General features: G+C 33.8%; 2 protein-coding genes and 1 long non-coding RNA gene across 3 annotated transcripts; 1 reads left to right on the top strand and 2 right to left on the bottom strand.

The window, feature by feature from the left end:
• Positions 1-1,035: 1,035 nt before the first annotated feature.
• LOC136233339 (uncharacterized) lies at positions 1,036-2,367 on the top strand. The gene is made up of 2 exons (XR_010690784.1): positions 1,036-1,288; positions 2,210-2,367. It is a non-coding gene; the product is annotated as an uncharacterized lncRNA (long non-coding RNA).
• A 1,255-nt stretch (positions 2,368-3,622) lies between these two features.
• LOC136232008 (protein FAR-RED IMPAIRED RESPONSE 1-like) lies at positions 3,623-8,099 on the bottom strand. Its single transcript, XM_066021041.1, has 6 exons — positions 7,803-8,099; positions 6,809-6,889; positions 4,370-6,705; positions 4,129-4,284; positions 3,930-4,029; positions 3,623-3,833 (listed from the first exon to the last, which is right to left on the bottom strand). Exon 3 carries the CDS (start codon positions 6,020-6,022, stop codon positions 4,370-4,372), a length of 1,653 nt encoding a protein of 550 aa, XP_065877113.1. The 5' UTR covers positions 6,023-6,705; positions 6,809-6,889; positions 7,803-8,099; the 3' UTR covers positions 3,623-3,833; positions 3,930-4,029; positions 4,129-4,284.
• A 4,327-nt stretch (positions 8,100-12,426) lies between these two features.
• On the bottom strand, positions 12,427-19,234 carry LOC136232239 (extra-large guanine nucleotide-binding protein 3). Its single transcript, XM_066021290.1, has 9 exons — positions 18,941-19,234; positions 17,566-18,729; positions 17,279-17,416; positions 15,033-15,137; positions 14,761-14,940; positions 14,301-14,478; positions 13,505-13,752; positions 13,223-13,395; positions 12,427-13,142 (listed from the first exon to the last, which is right to left on the bottom strand). The coding sequence occupies exons 2-9, from the start codon at positions 18,538-18,540 to the stop codon at positions 12,548-12,550; spliced, it is 2,592 nt and encodes an 863-aa protein (XP_065877362.1). The 5' UTR covers positions 18,541-18,729; positions 18,941-19,234; the 3' UTR covers positions 12,427-12,547.
• Positions 19,235-20,521: the final 1,287 nt, after the last annotated feature.

The raw sequence follows: 20,521 nt of genomic DNA, 5'->3' as shown, positions 1-20,521 counted from the left end.
TTTGGAACAATTGGTAAACTGATTTATTATGTTGGAATAATATAAATATTTTGTTGGAACAATTGGTACGCTGATTTATTCTGTTGGAACAATATAAGTAGTATGTTGGAACAAATAGTATTTGAAACAATTTCGTACACTGACGGAATAATGTAACTATTCTGTTGGAATAATTTAAGAATTCCGTTGAACAATATAATTATTTTGTTGGAACAATTGATACATTGATTTGAAATAATTAGTACACTAATTAGACCAATTTGAACACTGATTTAGAACAACGTGCTGGCGTCTAGCAGTATGTGCTGGTTTTTCCAACACATAGTGCTGAAAAGTAGGACAAAAAATGTATCCAAAAAATTATTAAAATTTTTCAAAACATGTAAAATATCATTTTAAGAAACTTTAATTCTTGGCTCAAAGCGATATTCCTTACGGTTTTGACCCAACAAATTGGTGAAACATGTAAAATGGATAAAATTAAGGAAAACGTTTTATTAAGACTAAACCGTAAGAAATCCCGATTCGACCCAAGAATTAAAGTTTCTCAGAATAATATTTTACATTTTCTGGAATGTTTTGATAATTTTCTGGGCACTTTTTTTCTCGCCAGAAAACGCCCACCCGGATTCCGTTCACCGGAATTTTTTTACCTGAGCTTCAGGGATATCAAAATGACCGTCTAATTTAGACGAGTCTAATAATATCAAAATTTTCGAAAAACGAGGTTAGAAAGGTCGGAAAAATCTATTTTAAAGAAAATAAATAAAACAATTTTCTCTATCTAATCTGTCCTTTTATTTACAAATTTGTCACATTGCCCTTTTCAATTATTATCAAAACTACGTAGTTTTGTTATATCACAGAATAAGCTCATTGCCACATAAGCATGACAATGAGCTTATTGTGTGACATAACAAAACTACGTAGTTTTGATGATAATTAATTACATGTGTCCAATTTTATCCTAATCAGCATTTAGATTAATTAATCTCTTAACTAGAGTTAAACTCTTATTCTAACAGATTTTAAAGATCCAGGTAATCAGTTCGACTCTCTCTCCTTTTTTTTGACAGTTCGACTTCTCCGTAAACAGCCAAGACTTTTAAGCAGAATTGGAATTCATGTCTTTTCTCTTTCAATTTCTTTCTCTTCCTCTTCCGATTACAAATTTTGGGAGCAGAAACAATTTTTACCTGGATCAAAGTTCGACTTTCTCTCCTTTTTTTTACAGTTCGACTTCTTCTTCCGTAAAGAGCCAAGACTTTTGAGCAGAATTAGAATTCAGGTCTTTTCTCTTCCAATTTCTTTCTCTTCCTCTTCCGATTGCAAATTTTGGGAGCAGAAACAATTTTTATTGTTTCAAAATTTAGAGTGATTGGAATTATTAAAACGATTTTGGTTTGGGCTAGAATTATAATTAATTAGAACGATTTCTATTTGAAATTGTTAAAACCATTGTAGTAGCTGAGGGCTGGCTTTGCAGATTGTTAATTTTGTTGTTCCCCCTGAACTTCAAGGAAAAAAGTTACAGACTAAGAAAATGACTGCTCAGTTACAGACTGATGGTGCTATTTTATTTTCTTATTTGTTCATTGCATAAAATTATTGATTTTTTCTGCCTGTTTTTTTTTAACTGCTTGTATACATAAATATAAATATATGTGTGTTGTATTAGAAACAGTGAAAATATTTCAGTGAAGAATGGTGATGTGCAAAATTAATAAATTTGGATTAGTATCTTGGTAAATCCTCCTTCTCTTTGGTGTTCTTCATTTGCAACTGAAAATTTGAAAAACTACCATTCTTGGAAACTCTTTTTCGCCGAGCGGAGATTCCACCTTACCAACCTCATATAAACAAAAACATCCATACCAGTAGCAGTTTCTTGCCTTAGGAATAAAAATAAGTATGCATAGGCTCCTGTACACCTCCATTTCTACTATTTTTTCCCCAATTGAAAATGTGAATGATTGACCTTATACATGTTTAATTAAGTAATTAAGTAGCATTTAAACCTCTATTAGCAAATACCCATAATAACTTTTATCTTTGTTTAGCAAAAGTTTGTAAGTGGTATGCTAAATTGAGTTAAATACAAATTTGTAGGCCATTGTTGCATGATGAACTCACTCCATAGTTACTTGTAATTTATGTGTTGCTTGTATGATTGTTCTAATTATAATTTATTTATTTTTTTTAATTAAAGGAGTGGGAAAAAATCCAGGGAAAAGCTTGAAAAATTTGAACAAGTATTACAAGAAGACAAATGAAGGAAAATCAGGAATATAATACGGCAGGGGATTTGTATTTGAACCTTCCATTGAAGAAGCTATATATCCAAATACTTAAAGTGTTGTGTCAAAATATGAAGAGCAACATGCTGTCACTTATTCAGAAGATTCTCTAATTGCAACAGTTTGGTTAGCACCATCAACAAACAGGAAGGCAACAACAACAGCAAGGCATTCAGGACTTCAAACATCAAAAAGGAGACCCACCTGCATTTTAAACTTATATTCTAATTTTGGCTGTAAAACATATATTAATCTATTGATCTTTTATTCTGAAACAAGATTCGAAATTGAATAATATGGTTTCAGTGACATATTAATCTGCATATTATAACATGATTTATGCTTCTTTTTCGAAAGGATTATGCAATTACTCATTTCAACCTGCCTGAAGAGATATCAAGCACATGTCGATTATTATAAGGATGATATGCAAAAAAAAAAAATTGTTTTTGATATTAAATGTTACCCTTTGGTCTGCTTCAACAAGTGAGTTGAGTGAAGTTATATGGCATAATCATTAGACGTGGTGGTATAAAATCTGAAAATGTTTACTTGGTCTTGTATATTTCCTACCACAGTGGTGTTGTTGATGATTGGGAGCTATAGAGACCTACCTTTAAACAAAACTTATACTTGTTATCATGTTACTTCACCAAATAAACTAAAAACTCTTCTGCAGTTTGAATCTGGTTTAGATGTCAAGCTGCATATTTAAGCAAGTTAAGGCTCAATATTAAGTTAGATCTGTAATAATCTAGATACGAAATCAAAAGGTAATATATTTTCCTAGATGATTGGTATACATATAGACCAATCATTCTAAAATTACAAGCAAATCAGTATTGATGCACAAGAAACCCAGACCAGCGCATAAATTACAATTACTAAGTTTTACTCCATATTTTTTCCTAATATTGACCTGTTTAATCCAATGCTTCAGATACTGTCAATCAGATTCAAATTTGCCTGATAACAGCAATTATAAATAAGGCAGACGCTGAACATTGAAAAACATGTCTTCCATCCACAAAATGAATGGTGCATAGCTTCCTCTTCCTGAAACTAATGCTCATTCTAAAAAAGCAGCATTTTGAATGGCCAGAATCTGCTACTCATTCACAGTAAAGCAAAAATAATAACACAACTAATGCACATTTTATCAAAATTGGATATTTTATAGAGAAAGAAACACTGATAATAACAAAAATTGATAAATACATCTGAACTGTATACTTATCTGTGACATTAACTAAATTGTTCGTATGAGGAAATAGCATTAGAAAAATCTATTGCTTGTCAAACTAACAATCTAAACACCATCACTCTTGATAAATCAAGCCATAGAAATTTCACTTCAATTAAAAAAATTGGAACAAAAAGTGCAGTTACTGTTGATAAATCAGACCATAACAAACTCTTATTGTTAAAAAAACAAAAATTCCTCTCCTTCCAAACACAATAAATATCATTCCTTCTTTACTCATGATCCATCTTGGTTTATGTTCAGCAAGTTATGTTCTTCAGTAGAAGTTGTGCCTGCAATCACAAAATTATATTTCACAAAATTTTATGAAATCAATATTTTTAACATGCTAGATATTTCTAACTCATAAATACATGGACAATACATACTTGCAGATGGAACTCTATTCAAATCTGATGTAAGAGGTGGTTGATAAGTCATCATAGAGCCTTGATGATAAAATGCACCAACATTCGAGCCTCCTAAAATCTATACAACATGGCACAAGAAAAAACATATAGCAAAATAAGTAATAAGAATTAATCAAGCAGGCCTTAAACTAATTAAATAACAAACACTTGAAAGAACCTGTTGATATTGATAGGGTGGCGTGAACTGCATGGTTGGACACAAAATAGGCGATGTAAATTGCATCCGTGGAGGAAACGCAACAGAATTGAATTGTGGGTGAAAAGGTAAATCATGTGGAATTTGAACTCCATTCAACAATGCATATTGAGGTATCTGTTACATATTGAAAAAAGAAGATAGAAGTTTAAACAAGTTAATTAATCAAATTATCAAAACATAAATAAAAAAGGCTTCAGACCTATTTCCAAACAGTAGCAATAGTCGAAAAATGTGGTACATGTTCATTCATTTGATTTTGTGAAGCAGGAATTCTTATGGAATCAACACATTGAGGGGTCACATTAAGTTGATCTATTTGTGGTTCTCTTTGGTGTCTTGGCGAAATATCTACATCTTTCTTAGATCTCTTTTTCCCGACAAGTTTCTCCAATGCATTCTTTGGTCTTATAGAATCCTCCTTACGAACAATTTTTTCTTTGGTCTTGATTCCTTTCACTATATGCTCACCAAACTCATCAATAACAACCTCATGTGTATTATTGTTGATCACTGAGAGGTCTTCAGGAGGTTTTTGACGGATCCTTAAAGATGTTTTTACATCAACTAATGTTTTCTGAACAGAATTTAAAGCAATTTCATAAGCCTCATCAGATTCGGCAGCAATTGTTGCTAATTCAATATGTAACCGAGCCAAGTCTCTATAACGCCTTGCTATTTTTCCCTTTAGATCATCATCATCATTTGAATTTGGACAAGACACCTTTGGTATTTGATCTCTAATATCCTTTCTCCATCTCTTTAAAATGTATTGCCTAGGAATGGTCTTCACATCATTAGTTGAAAGAACTTTTAAAGCATGTGAACACAAAATTCCAGCAAATTCAAATTTCTTGCAACTACATGTGATAGTACTATCAAGTGAATTAAATTTCACAGTATGATGGAAATTCTTTCCATGAGCATTCACTTCATATACCCGCATAGATCCAATGTCGCTGAATAACTTAGAGGTGCAATCATGAGCTTTACATAACTCAACTTGGAACCATTTAAAGACTGCTGGCGTGTATACCTTTGATGCATCCTTTAATATCTTCACAGGAAATGATAATGCAGGGGTAGTATGACTTGCTTTAAAATCAGCTATTAGCTCTTTGTAACGACGATCATCAACTAATCGTCGAAAATGACGAAAAAATCGCAGCAAATCATACTTGTAGCTCACATACCTTTTGATAGAATTATTCATGCTTTCACTGCGTTGGGTAGTAGTTATATCTGCACTGAATGTTTCACGCCCGTAGACTAAAGCCCATTTCTCCTTCATAGAAAATAACCGGCTCAACCATGAGTTAGCTTGGAGTTTGTACTTTTCAAGCATATTCTGCCAAGCTATTAGAAAGTCTTCCACATCTTCATAATCATATATTAGACTACTGAAGTCTTTAGCAAAATCCTTAAAATTCTCAAAGACACATTTAAGATGCTTAGCAGCATTCTGATATATGTGCCAAAGCCGATGATGTGATTCTGGCCATTGAGTGGCTAAAGCTTTAGCCATTGCAGGATCTTGGTCGGTCAATATGCTTTTTGGTTTCTTTCCTAACATTGTATTTACAAAAGTCTCAAACAACCACATAAAAGTTTCTGCAGTCTCATCATATAACAATGCAGCTCCAAAAATAAGTGTTTGCTTGTGATTATTAACACCAACAAACATTGCAAATGGTCTTCCTTCTTTGTTTTTTCGATAAGTGGTGTCAAAACATACAACATCACCAAAGTAATCATAGTCTACCTTCATCTTTGCATCAGCCCAGAAAATATTGGTTATCAAATCATCTACGTCAACTTGTATAGCATAGGTAAAACTAGGATCATTTGATTGCATTTTTTGCAGATATTCTAATACACCACCTGTATCCCCGACTTCATCTCCCTTGTTCTCTTTGAACGTAAATAGTTCCTATAATCTTCTACAATAAATCCAAGATGCTCACGTCCACCAGCTTGTCTACTCAATAACTCAAGAGTTTCTTTTGGATCTAATCCTGAATCATCAGCCATAACATTATGTGACAGAGATATGCTTCTATGTGACCGAAATCGATGTGTTTTACTAGGAGTTGAAGTCAAATGAGTATGATTAGCAATAAATTCTGAAACAACATACTTTTCAGACGATGAATCATACTTAATCTTCATTCTTGCTCCACAACCAAATCTTATCTCTGCACGATGAACTCTAACATACATATTTCTCCTGTCTTTTTGACGTTTACCTTCAGCTGAGCAAACAAATGTTCTATCTTTCAAAAAGCCACTAGATGATGTATGCGCTTTACTTAACCTGGTGCCGAAACCAAATTTATATGCATATCGATTATAAAAGTCATGTGCATTCTTTTCTGTTTCAAACTCCATACCAACTACATGAATCAAGTCTTGAAGCATTCTTGAATGAATAGAGTCGGTCTCACAAGGCTTGCCGCCTTCATGTGATTCTTCTTCACTGTATTTATAATTTAGTTTGCTAGATATTCCATCGTTATTAGTATATTCTGCTTCAACCTCCTTCAAGAAATATATGATCAATGTGTGAGACACTCAAAATTGTTCACAATTTTTTTTTCATACCAAAACAACAATACATAAATAAAAGAGGAACTATAACTACCTCTGTTGATACTGTCTCGCTGCGATGTTGGCTATTGATACTCATGGGCGAGTTCAACAATCAAAACTCTTTCACAAAATACTAGATAAATAAAAGAAACAATAAAATGATTAGTAAAATTTTGAAGCCTCCAAATCATGTTAACTTGGACAAATATAAAGACAGAAAAACCTTCAAATTTAAGAAGGTTTTGTAATATTCATAATATTAAAATGAAACATGTAGAACCACATTAACAAGTGCAGTATTATTCATGTGAATGATGAATACTATAACACTTTGTAATATTTTTAAGCAAATGTAGAACCATACTAAGAATTGCAGTATTATTCCTGTAAATGGTGAATATTTCTAGTAAAAAAACCTTTTCATACCTAATGATTCAATCATTAAAACCTATCCAAGAAATTCATGAAACCAAGAACCATGATAAGTCTGCAATAATCTATATTTTTATTATAAAGACTGCAACAATCTATCCTAAGTCTATAGAAGATAATAAAAAGAATTTGAAATGTATTCGAGAACACTAATTACAACAAATAATAGTTGGTCATGGAATGCAATAAACAAAATTCAAATGAAAAATAAAATAAAAGAAACTTTACAACCTTCAAGGCCCACAAGATCAAATTATGAGACACAAGATCAACTTAAAGCTAATTATATTCACACAAGCAAATTTTAATATATCTACAATTTGGTCATTCAAGTTCTTGTGCAGTTATTTAATTTTATTCAGGACATGAACTAAGAAAATTATGGAAGATTCTTTACATATCAATTTAAATTCATGGCATTGATAATGGATTTCTTCTACAACACTTAGAGTAATTAATTACTACTTTTAATATATATTAATTCCTCATATATATTTTATCAAAAACTAACTAGATTATGTATCTCAACCTTGCAGTAAATAGATTTGTTTGATGTTGCAGGTGCCTCTGTTTCCTAAAATGATGAACAACATAGAATTTACAGCAATACCTACCTCGGGTTTCAATGGTCTTTGCAGAATTCAATCAGTGGAATTTCTTCACTTGCTATTGTATGCTCCTCTGTTTCCTAAACCCAACCAACGAAAATTGGTTTCAATCACAGCTAAATAGTATGTGGCTCTCTGTTTTCCATCAAAGCAAAAATTACTTCTGCAGAATTCAAACAACAGATTTTAAACTCAAAGCAAACTCGATTATTATTGTATCACGTTTTCAGAATTCAAAACAAATTGGTTTCAATCACGGAAGATTTTTCGATCACAGAGCAATCTAAGTGAGAGAAAGTCGAACTGAACTGATAAAGAGAGATACGTGGGTCTTTAAAATCTGTTAGAATAAGAGTTTAACTCTAGTTAAGAGATTAATTAATCTAAATGCTGATTAGGATAAAATTGGACACATGTAATTAATTAAATGGGGGACAGGAAAGGGGATAGCATTTCAGGGACAGAAGATTTTTTTCCGACAAGGAGCTTATTGTGTGACATAATAAAACTACGTAGTTTTGATGATAATTAAAAAGGGCAAGGTGGCAAATTGGTAAATAAAATGAAAGAGGGGGGAAATTGTTTTATTTTTTTCTTTAAAATGCATTTTCCCAACTTTTCCAATCTCGTTTTTCAAAAAATTTTATACCGTTGGACTCGTCTTAATTAAACGGTCATTTTAAGATCCATGAAGCTCAAGTAAAAAAATTTCCGGTGAAAGGAATCCAGGTGGGCGTTTTCTTGCGAGAAAAAAAGTACCCAGAAATTCTCAAAAAAATTCAGAAAATGTAAAACATTATTCTAAGAAACTTTAATTCTTGGATCGAAACAGGATTTCTTATGGTTTAGTCCCAATAAAACTTTTTCCTTAATTTTATCCATTTTACATGTTTCAACAATTTGTTGGGACTATGCCGTAAGAAATCCCGCTTCGACCCAAGAATTAAAGTTTCTTATAATAATGTTTTATATTTTCTGGAATTTTTTGAGAATTTTCTGGGCATTTTGTTTCTCACCAGAAAACGCCCACCCGGATTCCGTTCACCCGAATTTTTTTTACTCGACCTTCAGGGATCTTAAAATGACCGTCTAATTTAGACGAGTCTAATAGTATAAAAAATTTTGAAAACCAAGGTTAGAAATGTCGAGAAAATGTATTTTTAAGAAAAGAAATAAAACATTTTTCTATTGGAACAATACAAGTATTATATTGGAACAAATTGTACACTGATTTGGAACAAATGGTACACTGATCTGGAACAATGTAAGTAGGACAAAAAACGTATCCAGAAAATTATCAAAAAATTCAAAAACATGTAAAACATCATTTTAAGAAACTTTAATTATTGGCTCAAAGCGAAATTCCTTACAGTTTTGAGCCAATAAATTGTTGAAGCATGTAAAATGGATAAAATTAAGAAAGAAGTTTTATTGGGACTAAACCGTAAGATATCCCGCTTCGACCCAAGAATTAAAGTTTCTTAGAATAATGTTTTACATTTTTTGGAATTTTTTAAGAATTTTCTGGGCACTTTGTTTCTCGCCAGAAAACGCCCACCCGGATTCCGTTCACCGGAATTTTTTTTACTTGAACTTCAAGAATCTTAAAATGACTGTCTAATTTAGATGAATCTAATAGTATAAAAAATTTCAAAAAACGATATTAGAAATGTCAGAAAAATGTATTTTAAAGAAAAGAAATAAAACAATTTTTTGTTGGAACAATATAACTATTATGTTGGAACAAATGGTACACTGATTTGGAACAACGTAGGTAGGACAAAAAACGTGTTCAGAAAATTATCAAAAAAATTCCAAAATATGTAAAACATTATTTTAAGAAACTTTAATTCTTGGCTTAAAGCGAGATTCCTTACATTTTTTACCCAACAAATTGTTGAAGCGTGTAAAATGGATAAAATTAAGAAAAAAGTTTTATTGGGACTAAATCGTAAGAAATCTCGCTTCGACCCAAGAATTAAAGTTTTTAGAAGAATATTTTACATTTTGTGGAGTTTTTTGAGAATTTTCTGGACACTTTTATTCTCGCCGGAAAACGTCCACCCGGATTCCGTTCACCGGAATTTTTTTTACTTGACCTTCATGGATCTTAAAATGACCGTTTAATTAAGACGAGTCCAACGGTATAAAATTTTTTTGAAAAACGAGGTTGGAAAAGTTGGAAAAATGCATTTTAAAGAAAAAAAATAAAACAATTTTCTCTTTCCTTTTATTTACAAATTTGCCACCTCCTTTTGGTTAATTACAAAATTGGTCTTTGTCACACAATAAAGTTTGTCACATCATAAGAGATGTGTCACACCTGATCTCTCCTATATATATGACAAGGGGTTAGGGTGTTGCAATGAGCTTATTGTGTGATATAACAAAACTACGTAGTTTTGATTATAATTAAAAAGGGTAAGGTGGCAAATTTGTAAATAAAAGGAAAGAGAAAATAGAAAAGTTGTTTTATTTCTTTTCTTTAAAATACATTTTTCCGACATTTCTAACCTTGTTTTTTGAAAATTTTTATACTATTAGACTCGTCTAAATTAGACGGTCATTTTAAGATCCATGAAGCTCAAGTAAAAAAAATTACGGTGAACGGAATCCGGGTGGGCGTTTTCTGACGAGAAAAAAAAATGCCCAGATAATTCTTAAAAAATTTCAGAAAATGTAAAACATTATTATGATAAACTTTAATTCTTGGATCGAAGCGAGATTTCTTACAGTTTAGTCCCAATAAAACTTGTTCCTTAATTTTATCAACTTTACATGCTTCAACAATTTGTTGGGTCAAAACTGTAAAGAATTTCTCTTTGAGCCAAGAATTAAAGTTTCTTAAAATGATGTTTTACATGTTTTGAAATTTTTTGATAATTTTCTGGGCACATTTTTTGTCCTACTTACATTGTTCCGACAGTGTACGAAATTGTTCCAAATCAGTTTACCATTTGTTCCAAATCAGTGTACAATTTGTTCCAACATAATACTTATATTGTTCCAACAGAAAATTGTTTTATTTCTTTTCTTTAAAATACATTTTCCCGACATTTCTAGCCTCATTTTTCGAAAATTTTTATACTATTAGTATAAATTAGACGATCATTTTAAGATCCCTGAAACTCAAGTAAAAAAATTTCCGGTGAACGGAATCCGGGTGGACGTTTTCTGGCGAGAAAAAATTGCCCAGAAAATTCTTAAAAAATTTCAGAAAATGTAAAACATTATTCTAAAAAACTTTAATTATTGGGTCAAAGCGGGATTTCTTACGGTTTAGTCCCAATAAAACTTGTTCCTTAATTTTATCTATTACATGCTTCAACAATTTGCTGGGTCAAAAATGTAAGGAATCTCACTTTGAGCCAAGAATTAAAGTTTCTTAAAATGATGTTTTACATGTTTTGGAATTTTTTGATAATTTTCTGGGCACGTTTTTTGTCCTACTTACATTGTTCCGGCAGTGTACGAAATTGTTCCAAATCAGTGTACCATTTGTTCCAAATCAGTGTACTATTTGTTCCAACATAATACTTATATTGTTCCAACAGAAAATTGTTTTATTTATTTTTTTTTAAATACATTTTTCCGACATTTCAAACCTCGTTTTTCGAAAAATTTTATACTATTAGACTCATCTAAATTAGACGGTCATTTTAAGATCTCTGAAGCTCAAGTAAAAAAATTTCCGGTGAACGGAATCCGGGTGGGCGTTTTCTAGCGAGGAAAAAGGTTCCCATAAAATTCTCAAAAAATTCTAGAAAATGTAGAACATTATTCTAAGAAACTTTAATTCTTGGGTCGAAATGGGATTTCTTACGGTTTCGTCCCAATAAAACTTGTTCCTTAATTTTATCCATTTTACATGCTTCAACAATTTATTGGGACTAAACCGTAAGAAATCCTACTTCAAGTCAAGAATTAAAGTTTCTCCAAATAATGTTTTACATTTTCTGAAATACTTTGAGTATTTTCTGGGCACTTTCGGATTTCTCACCAGAAAACGCCCATCTAATCGCCGAATTCCGTTGATTTGGGATTAAACCGTAAGAAATCTCACTTTGAGTCAAGAATTAAAGTTTCCCAGAATGATGTTTTACATTTTTTGAATTTTTTTGAGAATTTTCTGTACATTTTTTCTCACAGAAAAATAGATCGCCGGATTCCGTTCACCGGAAATTTTTTTTACTCGAGCTTCTGGGATCTTGAAATGACCGTCTAATTAAGACGAGTCCAACAGTATAAATTTCTTGGAAAAACGAGGTTGGAAAGTCGGGAAAATGCATTTTAAAGAAAAGAAATAAAACAATTTTCTCTTTCCTTTTATTTACAAATTTGCCACATTCCTTTGGATAATTACAAAATTGGTCATTGTCACACAATAAGGGTTGTCACACCATAAGAAATGTGTTACACCTGATCTCTCCTATATATATATAAATATATATATATATATATATATATATAATATTATATCTTTAAATCTAACAAAAAGAAAAAGATGAGTTTTTTCATTATGAGAAAATATTCAATTTCAAGCCTTTTACAAAATATTGGAATTTAAAACGTGGTTAACAAAAGATGGTTTGCTCTCTCATAGGAATAAAATGTTTGGCGAAGAAGCATGTTAAGCCTGAGCAAACAAGAAAATGGAAAACTCAGAATAATAAATTAAATTATGATTTTACAGATAAACAATTATTGGAAAGTGCATAAATTTTACTTATTCCAAATGCAAATACAACAAATCATTCTGGACGAACAAATGGTGATGAACTCATGTCAGTACTATAATAAGAGTCTTCAGCTCCACCATAATAATTATCCTCTTTCTCCTCATCCCATTTCAGAACCTCTCTTATGTACTTAAATGCTTCATCAACCGTTACCCGGTCTCTAGCCCTAGCTTGCCACACAAATAGCTTTCTACCGGTTAGAGAAGCATAAAGATCTTTGAACCTCATTGCAACATAGTAATACGCCTGGTGAGCAAGTGTTTGATTGTTATTGTGAGGCCGCAAAGGGCTGAAGTCTTTGAACCATTCGCAACTACTTAGATGCACCTGGTTAACCTTCTCTTCGAAGAGATCGTATTTGTTAAGTATCAAAACAAAAGGAGTATCCTTAAAGCAAGGGTGCCTGATCATTGACTCAAATAGCTCTTTGCATTGCATCATTTTGTTCTTCAGTAGTGAGCCGCTCCCACCACCTTCTGGTGCTAGCCACACTTGATCATAGTCACTGAGGGCAACACAGAACACCACTACACGCACATCTTCGAACATCTCCACCCATTTGCACCCTTCATTCATCCCCTTCGCATTTACTCTAATCAGTTGGTATCTGAAAACGGAACTCTATAAGTAATCAAGTAATGCACATCAAAATGAAAAACATATAATAATAATAATACTAATAATTACTTTGTGAGAGGCGGTGTCTGAGGTTCCATATTATCAGCATATGTTTCAGACATTGGGCTGCGATCATCAAGTGAGAATTCTATGAAGGCCAAACCGTTCCCTCGCGTGACCCCTTCTGCATAGACAATATCACGTTCTGAAGGTTCATATTCGTTGCTTGACACCTCCACGGCCTGAGAAAGAAGACCTCATCATGCATTATGTATCTGAATGCTAACTGATTTCATCATTAAGAATTGCCAATGAACGCAAGTCAGAAATGAGTAACAAACAGTACAATACCCGGCTTAAGAAATACTCGGCAACATCTGGAAGGAAATGAAGCTCATCCTTTCTCTTGTATGTTTCTTGTATAGCCGGATCCTTCCACACTTCTTCAACTAATGGAGCATATTCACGAGTTGCTGCTGGAAAAAATGCATCTAAATCTCCTGTGGCTATAATGTCCAGCAGCCAATCAGAGAAATGCTTTAATCTCGGGTTGATCGAATAGATACACTGATTAGTTTCGCAAGAGTCAGCCTCTCCACCTGAAGCAAAATTAAACCACCATTCATTTCAAAATACCTCAAATAGTATAAAGAGAGTATCAAGCAATTTAATTATTTTTCTTCAAGATAATCTATAATTCGTATTTTTATCCCTTCTTTCGGGTAAGAATTTTTCTAATGCAGGAATTATATCAGACTCATTGAAACCGTTAAATAGATAGACACATTCAAGCACATAGGCTATTGATGGAGACAACGAATTGCTACTAAGATTAGTTCAACAAAAGCCTATGCAACAGTACTGGCAAAGAAACAAGAATGGCTTCTCAAAATAATTAACACAAGCAAGAGATCACAATAGCAAAAGATTCTAGTGTCGAAAAGTATATTTATTAACCAAATTCAAAGGTATTTAAACAAATCCAAGCACCCAAACATAATTTACCAGCCAATTCACTCATAAACTTACATGATATTCATAGTCAATGCAGATATTAATAATTTATGTTGAATTTAAGAATAATTCAATAAATATAATTACACAAAAGATCTTAATGCAGTGCAGTGAACAACAATCAAAATCGTACCTCCCTCCGAGCTTTGATCCTGGATGCTTAGCTCCCTCATCCTAGATATTGCCTCCTCCTCAAAGCGTTCCCTTCCATCAAGCAAAATGCTAAGATATCTATACATATTGCTCTGAATCATCAACTTGATATCCTGCAATTCTTCTATAGCAAACCTGTTCCCGTACAAAAATTTGGCCTGTTGGGTGAAACAAAAACATAAACTCATCAAGGGATTTCAACAAACAGCTTATTGATTTGAGGTTACTAATTGTAAACTATTTTTCAATGTAAAGCACCATGCAACCATTTTTTCTACATTTTTTTCTATTTAGGTTTTTCAACACAAAAAGGGTTGATATACTTGCAAATATTGACCTATAAATGAACCATATCATCATTCAATTGTCATTGTAATACATATCCACATCATAACATGTTCACACAAAGCTGAAGCAAAATCAAAAACACAAGTCCATACCTGCTTGAAAATCGTGCTGGTTCCAGAGCCTTGAAGACCCAGCAGAAGAAGTTTCTGTACTTTTCTTTGCTCTAAATAATTCGGAACAGTAACATAGTTACTAGTCTCATCTCTGTGCCCTTGTGGTTGACCATGGGGCACAGGCAAAGAGAAAATTGCACACACAAACCGTGTTGATGCCTGTCTAGCAAAAAGAAAATCCACAACGTTTCATTATAAAAATACAGTTTTATCATGGTTGTCAGATTGGTGGTGAGCTTTCCAGCATATACCTTCTCCCAAATATTTCCCCTGATATTATTCTGACCTTCCTCTTCATAACGCCCATCATCATAGACCCAAAAATGAGTATCACGTGGGCACTGCACATTTGCTAACTGGAAACATTAAGAGATGAAGTTAGTTTCTTCAGCTATGGGTAACACACATGTCAAGCTATGGCATTGACAAACTCGGTTCAGATTACCACTTCAAGATATAGAACCAAACATTAGCTACTATTTATGTAGTAATTGCTGCAACTAAGTAGACAAGTGGAATCTAAGGAAAAAAACAGATGAATATGGCTAAATTGGGATACCAATGTACACATGACACCACTGCCAGCTGTTTAGCATATCAACCGTAGAAATTCAAAGACAACTGCCAAAGCATTTTCTACACTAAAGAAATATGTCACATACAAAAGAAGGGCAAAGAAGGCTAATTTTGTTTAATTCTAATAGTTATTTCCTATTTAGTTATTTCCCATTTCTTTAGTAGTTATTTCCTATTCCTTTGATCGTTATTTCCTATTCTGACCTCAGCTGTCTCATGCTCTTGTAGCGAATCTATCAAGACGCACAACGGAATCAGAATCAACGTATCGAGGCTCTATTGATGGAGCAGAATTTGATTACTGACAAAGTTGGCTTAGTAGCTTACAAACTGCAACTTCCCCCAAACCATAAGATCCCTCCTGTATTCCATATTTCTTTACTCAAAAGAGAGTTAACACTCCATACCCTTACTTTCACTACATTACCTCCTATTCTGGATGTTGAGTGGCATAACTATCCTAGTAGGGATTCTTTGGGCCTGCTGGATGCCACTTGGGAAGATGAGCTTACTATCAGCAAGCAGTTTCCGGACTTTTACCATTCTTGGGGACAAGAATGTGCAAATGGAAGAGCAAAGAAGGAAAATTAAAATTATTGTCTAATTCTAATAGTTCCTATTTCTTTGATAGTTATTTCCTATTTCTGATCTCAGCTATCTAGCTACTAATAAAGATCATGCTCTTGTAGTGAATCTGTCAATGGAAGTACTTACAGTTTTCTCCTAAATTCTCTCAGCTTCCTCCATTTTCTCTCTCCTCTCTTCTAAATTCTTTTATTCTACTTTTGGTCTTGATTCAGAACCAGTGGTTCTGACAAAATATAAAACACAAGTTCTTACAAAAGAAGTCTGAAGGTTCAAGAAGGAATTTCCCCATATCTTCCATGTGGCTCAAGGTATACAACTACCCCTTTCTGATACTTCAACTCAATAGGACATAATTGAACATTTAGCAGAATAATCAATTTGGTACAAAACTTTCACATGTTTGTTCCCCATCAAACAAAAAAGTCATCCACTTGGCCCATGAAAGCGTATGAGAACCGAACTCTGGCATAAGCAGCTAGAAACTAGTTGTCAGAAAGAAGAAATATTAATTATGACTCACATATACTTAAAGTAGAGTAATGAACTTCACAAAGTAACATGCATATTATAACATAGAATTTTGGTTGATACGGAATTAAACAGATGGTAACTGCCAATAAATAGAAGGGGCCTAATTCTATAATGTGACACTAGTTGTCAGATTACAAACTGACCCTTGGATTCGCCACTGGAAAGGCATCAATCCAGTCTAAAACTCCACTTAGAGAATTATATACTTCACCTACCTATGGGCCATATAAGTAGAGTGAACCAAGTGCTTCATAAGTGGCATAATGGCTGACTTGGATCAAGAGTGCCCATCTCAAGGACTTAGCGGAACCTTGCATATGCCCATCTTTGCTCAAGACTCTTTACTTTACGTATGTGCATCTTAGGATGCTTATGAATTCCATTATTCAGAACTTGCTCAACGTTATAGTTAGATTATAATATAAGGGAAAACATATATAATTCTTAACTTAGCTAGACATGTATCTGATAATATGCTTTCAAATTCATATTTGTTCCTATGATTTATTTACAAGGAATGCTTTTTTTACCTTAGGTGCAGAATAGCACATCTTTCTCTACTAGAACTTCTACTCTGAAGAAACTGATACAGGGAAGATCATAATACACCCATAGTAGTGCATCCACTTTTCTACAAGTTAAAGAAAGGACAACATACATTGTTGGAACTGCCATTTTTCCTCAACTACTAAGATCCAAAGTGCAAGTTTTTCTATCTCAGCCATGTGGTTAGACAACTAAAGTCAAGACCAGATAAACACTTAAACATATAGCCCAACTATAAAAGAACAAGAGGACTTACTTTTAGTACCCTCAATTCAAGTTTGGTAATTTCTCGGCCATTCATATAAACCTCGGTGTTTCCATTGCTTGCAGTTGGATTAAGTTTCCCTGTGAAATTTAAGTTTGAACTAATGATTTTATCTGGCTTTTCCCCTTCCTGTAAAATTATCAATCGAGACGTTAGAGAAAAATCCAACCATATATAATCTGCTAGAGAGATCATAAGAATAATCCAACTAGTGCAATTAGAGAATGCTTAGCAAAGAGAAACTCAGTTAACACATATCTTATTGAGAATATGCACACCTTTCCCCAGAGACCAGATTCTTTATCATACCAATATCTACCCGGCTTCAGTTTTCGTGGAGGTAATGCACATCCTAGTAATTCTGCCATCTCTTCTGGCTTCAGAGGAAATCCATTCACTATCAACTGCTCAGGTCGCAGCTGATTAGCAGAACATTCTTTCTCAGCTTTCATTATCTGCTTAGCTTCCAAAGGACTGAGCAATCTCGACAATACCCTTGAATGTTTACCTAACTTCATCCGCTTGGATTCATCGATTGCCTGACCAATGCAGGTGACACATTTACGCCCTTCGGGCATTGATCCCATTGCTCTAAGCACACAATTGCTACAATATTTAGCATCACAAACCAGGCATGACTCCTTGGTTTCCCACTTTCCTTTTCCACATCTATAACAAACTCTACTCTTTTTCTTCTTTTTCCCTTTGGAAACAACCCCGACATAGTCAGGATAATATGGCTTCTCGAGGAGGTCGACATCTTTCCTTTCTGATCTATCAACATCATTAAATTTAACAACTGGTACTCTCTTTGCTTCACTAACCACTTGTTTCGAAGGATGGGTAGAAGGAGCATGGACCGATCCTGGAGAAGCTGAAGCCGAAGCTGAAGAAAAGTCAGGATTTTGCAATACAGAAACTACCGACTCTGAGCTTGCTGAGAATCTTGGACTTTGAGTAGGGGAACTTGTGACGCCAGCTATATGAGACACAGGCAAAGGTATTGGCTCAATTACTGGAGGACCTTGATTTGCAGCTAATATTTGTGACTCTGAAAGTGGTTCTGCAGTTGGGATTGTATATGGACTTACATCAAGAGGTTCAACTTTAGGAACCATGTAAGAAACAGGTGGGCCTTCATATTCTATTGCAATGGAGTAATCAAGATTAGTATCATCTTCGGGGAGAGAAGCCCCAGGAGGAAGCATCTTACTCGCTAATACCCTCCAGCTCTCTCCCTCTCTCTGCTCCATTTATTTGAGAACAACAATCTTCAAATACAGAATCAAACTAATAACTTCTCAAGGAGCAACTGGGTTCCAAATAATATAAATTATGACTCAGAATCACATGCTGCACACAATATAATCACTTTCAACCCCAAACCAAGCCAAGGAGGGAAATTCTAGGATCAACCTTTGACTTGGACTGGCAATCAGAACCTGGAATAATAAAAAACAGGAGTCGCAATCAATAGTCTTATAAGAAAGGATCATTCTTTGAAAGCCTTCAGATTTGAAAACATACAAATATAATGACAACAACAATAACGGACCAGATCAAGATTTCAACGCAAATTCAAAAAGGATAAAAACAAATTCAATAATTCATATGTACTCCAAGCAGAACTTGCAAAGAAAAAGTGCACAGTACCCATCTAAGATTGAATCATGTAGCAGCCGAACAAGAAACGTTCAAGTTGAATGTAACCAAATTCAACTCTTACAGAGGTCAGCATGACATTTTAGTAGTAATCAAATAAATGAGAAGCCATATATATAGAGAGAGTTACATATATTAGTCTAAGAGTTGAAATAATCAAAGCTTTAAATCTAAAATAAAAACCCTAGAAAGATTGATCAGTCAGACACAAAAAAAAAAAAAAAAATAAATAATAATAATAATAATATAGAAGTAAAAAAGGAGAGGAGGAGGAATAGTCAACAGAGTCTTTTCTATTAAAATAAAGCAAAAGGGACCTGGTGTAAGGAAAAAAAAATGTGCGAGAACGAAGAAAATTTACAAAAGTATGGTTTTTGAGGTTTCTCTCAAACTCTTGTGTGCTTTGAAGTAACCAGAGATTGCAGATTTTTGGAAGAGAGGAGAGAAAGCAGATGATAATGAATGATGGACCCACCCTGTTGAATATTTTGGCTGTTTATATTTCAGATTTTGATGGATGTTGACAGGTCAGCTAGTCAGCGTTTTTATTATAACCTGCAAAATAATAACAACTCTTTCAGAAAAAGAAAAAAAAAACATTAATGACAACGTATGTGTTATTTTATTTTTTTTAGAAACTAGGCGGGTCGATTAAATTTTGTATAAAATTTTAATCTTTTTACATTTTTTTTTTGGTAGAAAAGGAAAAGAAAAACGAACAACAACAAACTACTCAAGAATTAGCCTAAGGAAGCTAACCCCAATTCTATCTTCTAAGAGCTTCTAAGAGAAGAGGAGAGATGAAACTAGGGGAAACAGGAAGGATAGTAACGCCTAACGTCCCTTCATGGCCCGCCGCCGCCAAGCGATCAGCAACACGATTCTGCTCTCTAAAAATGTGCCTGAACTCTACGAACTCAAAGGAGGAGCAAAACCTTTTAATAGCTTTGATGAGGTTGCGACTGTTAAGACCCATAGAATGATTCTCAGAAATCATTTTGATTGCTTCCAAATTATCAGACTCCACAGAGAGCCTCTTAACACCCAGCCTTTTAGCAAGATTGATTCCAGTAAGAATAGCCCAGAGCTCCGCAGAAAAGGAAGAACCCAACCCTAAATTCTGGGAGAACCCAGAAAGCCAGGCGCCCCCTGCATCTCTAAGCACACCTCCAGCCGCAATCTTACCGTTACTGAGGCATGAACCATCAGTATTCAGCTTCACAACCCCCTCTCTTGGCTTGCTCCATCCCACGAGATGGACATCACAACACTGAGAGGCTCTGGTAAGGGACTCTCCTTTGAAACTATCGATAATAGAGAAAAGTTTTTTCGAGAAGAAATCAGCTAAGTTTGTCATAAAAACAGTTTTATCTCCAAAAATCTCCTCGTTTCTCCATTTCCAAACTTGGTGACAAATAATAGCAAAGAAAATGTCACCATGCTCCATGTATGGAAGCAACTTTCCTCTAACACCATCAGAGAACCAGTCGACCTCAGAATGTGCCATGAAGGAAGAGAAAATATGGTGTGGGAGAATTTTCCTCCAAACCTCTTTACTATTAGAGCAATCTC

Source organism: Euphorbia lathyris, chromosome 6 (assembly GCF_963576675.1).
Source record: "Euphorbia lathyris chromosome 6, ddEupLath1.1, whole genome shotgun sequence".
NCBI classification, from domain to species: Eukaryota; Viridiplantae; Streptophyta; class Magnoliopsida; order Malpighiales; family Euphorbiaceae; genus Euphorbia; species Euphorbia lathyris.
This window is presented reverse-complemented; position numbering and strand designations above follow the sequence as displayed.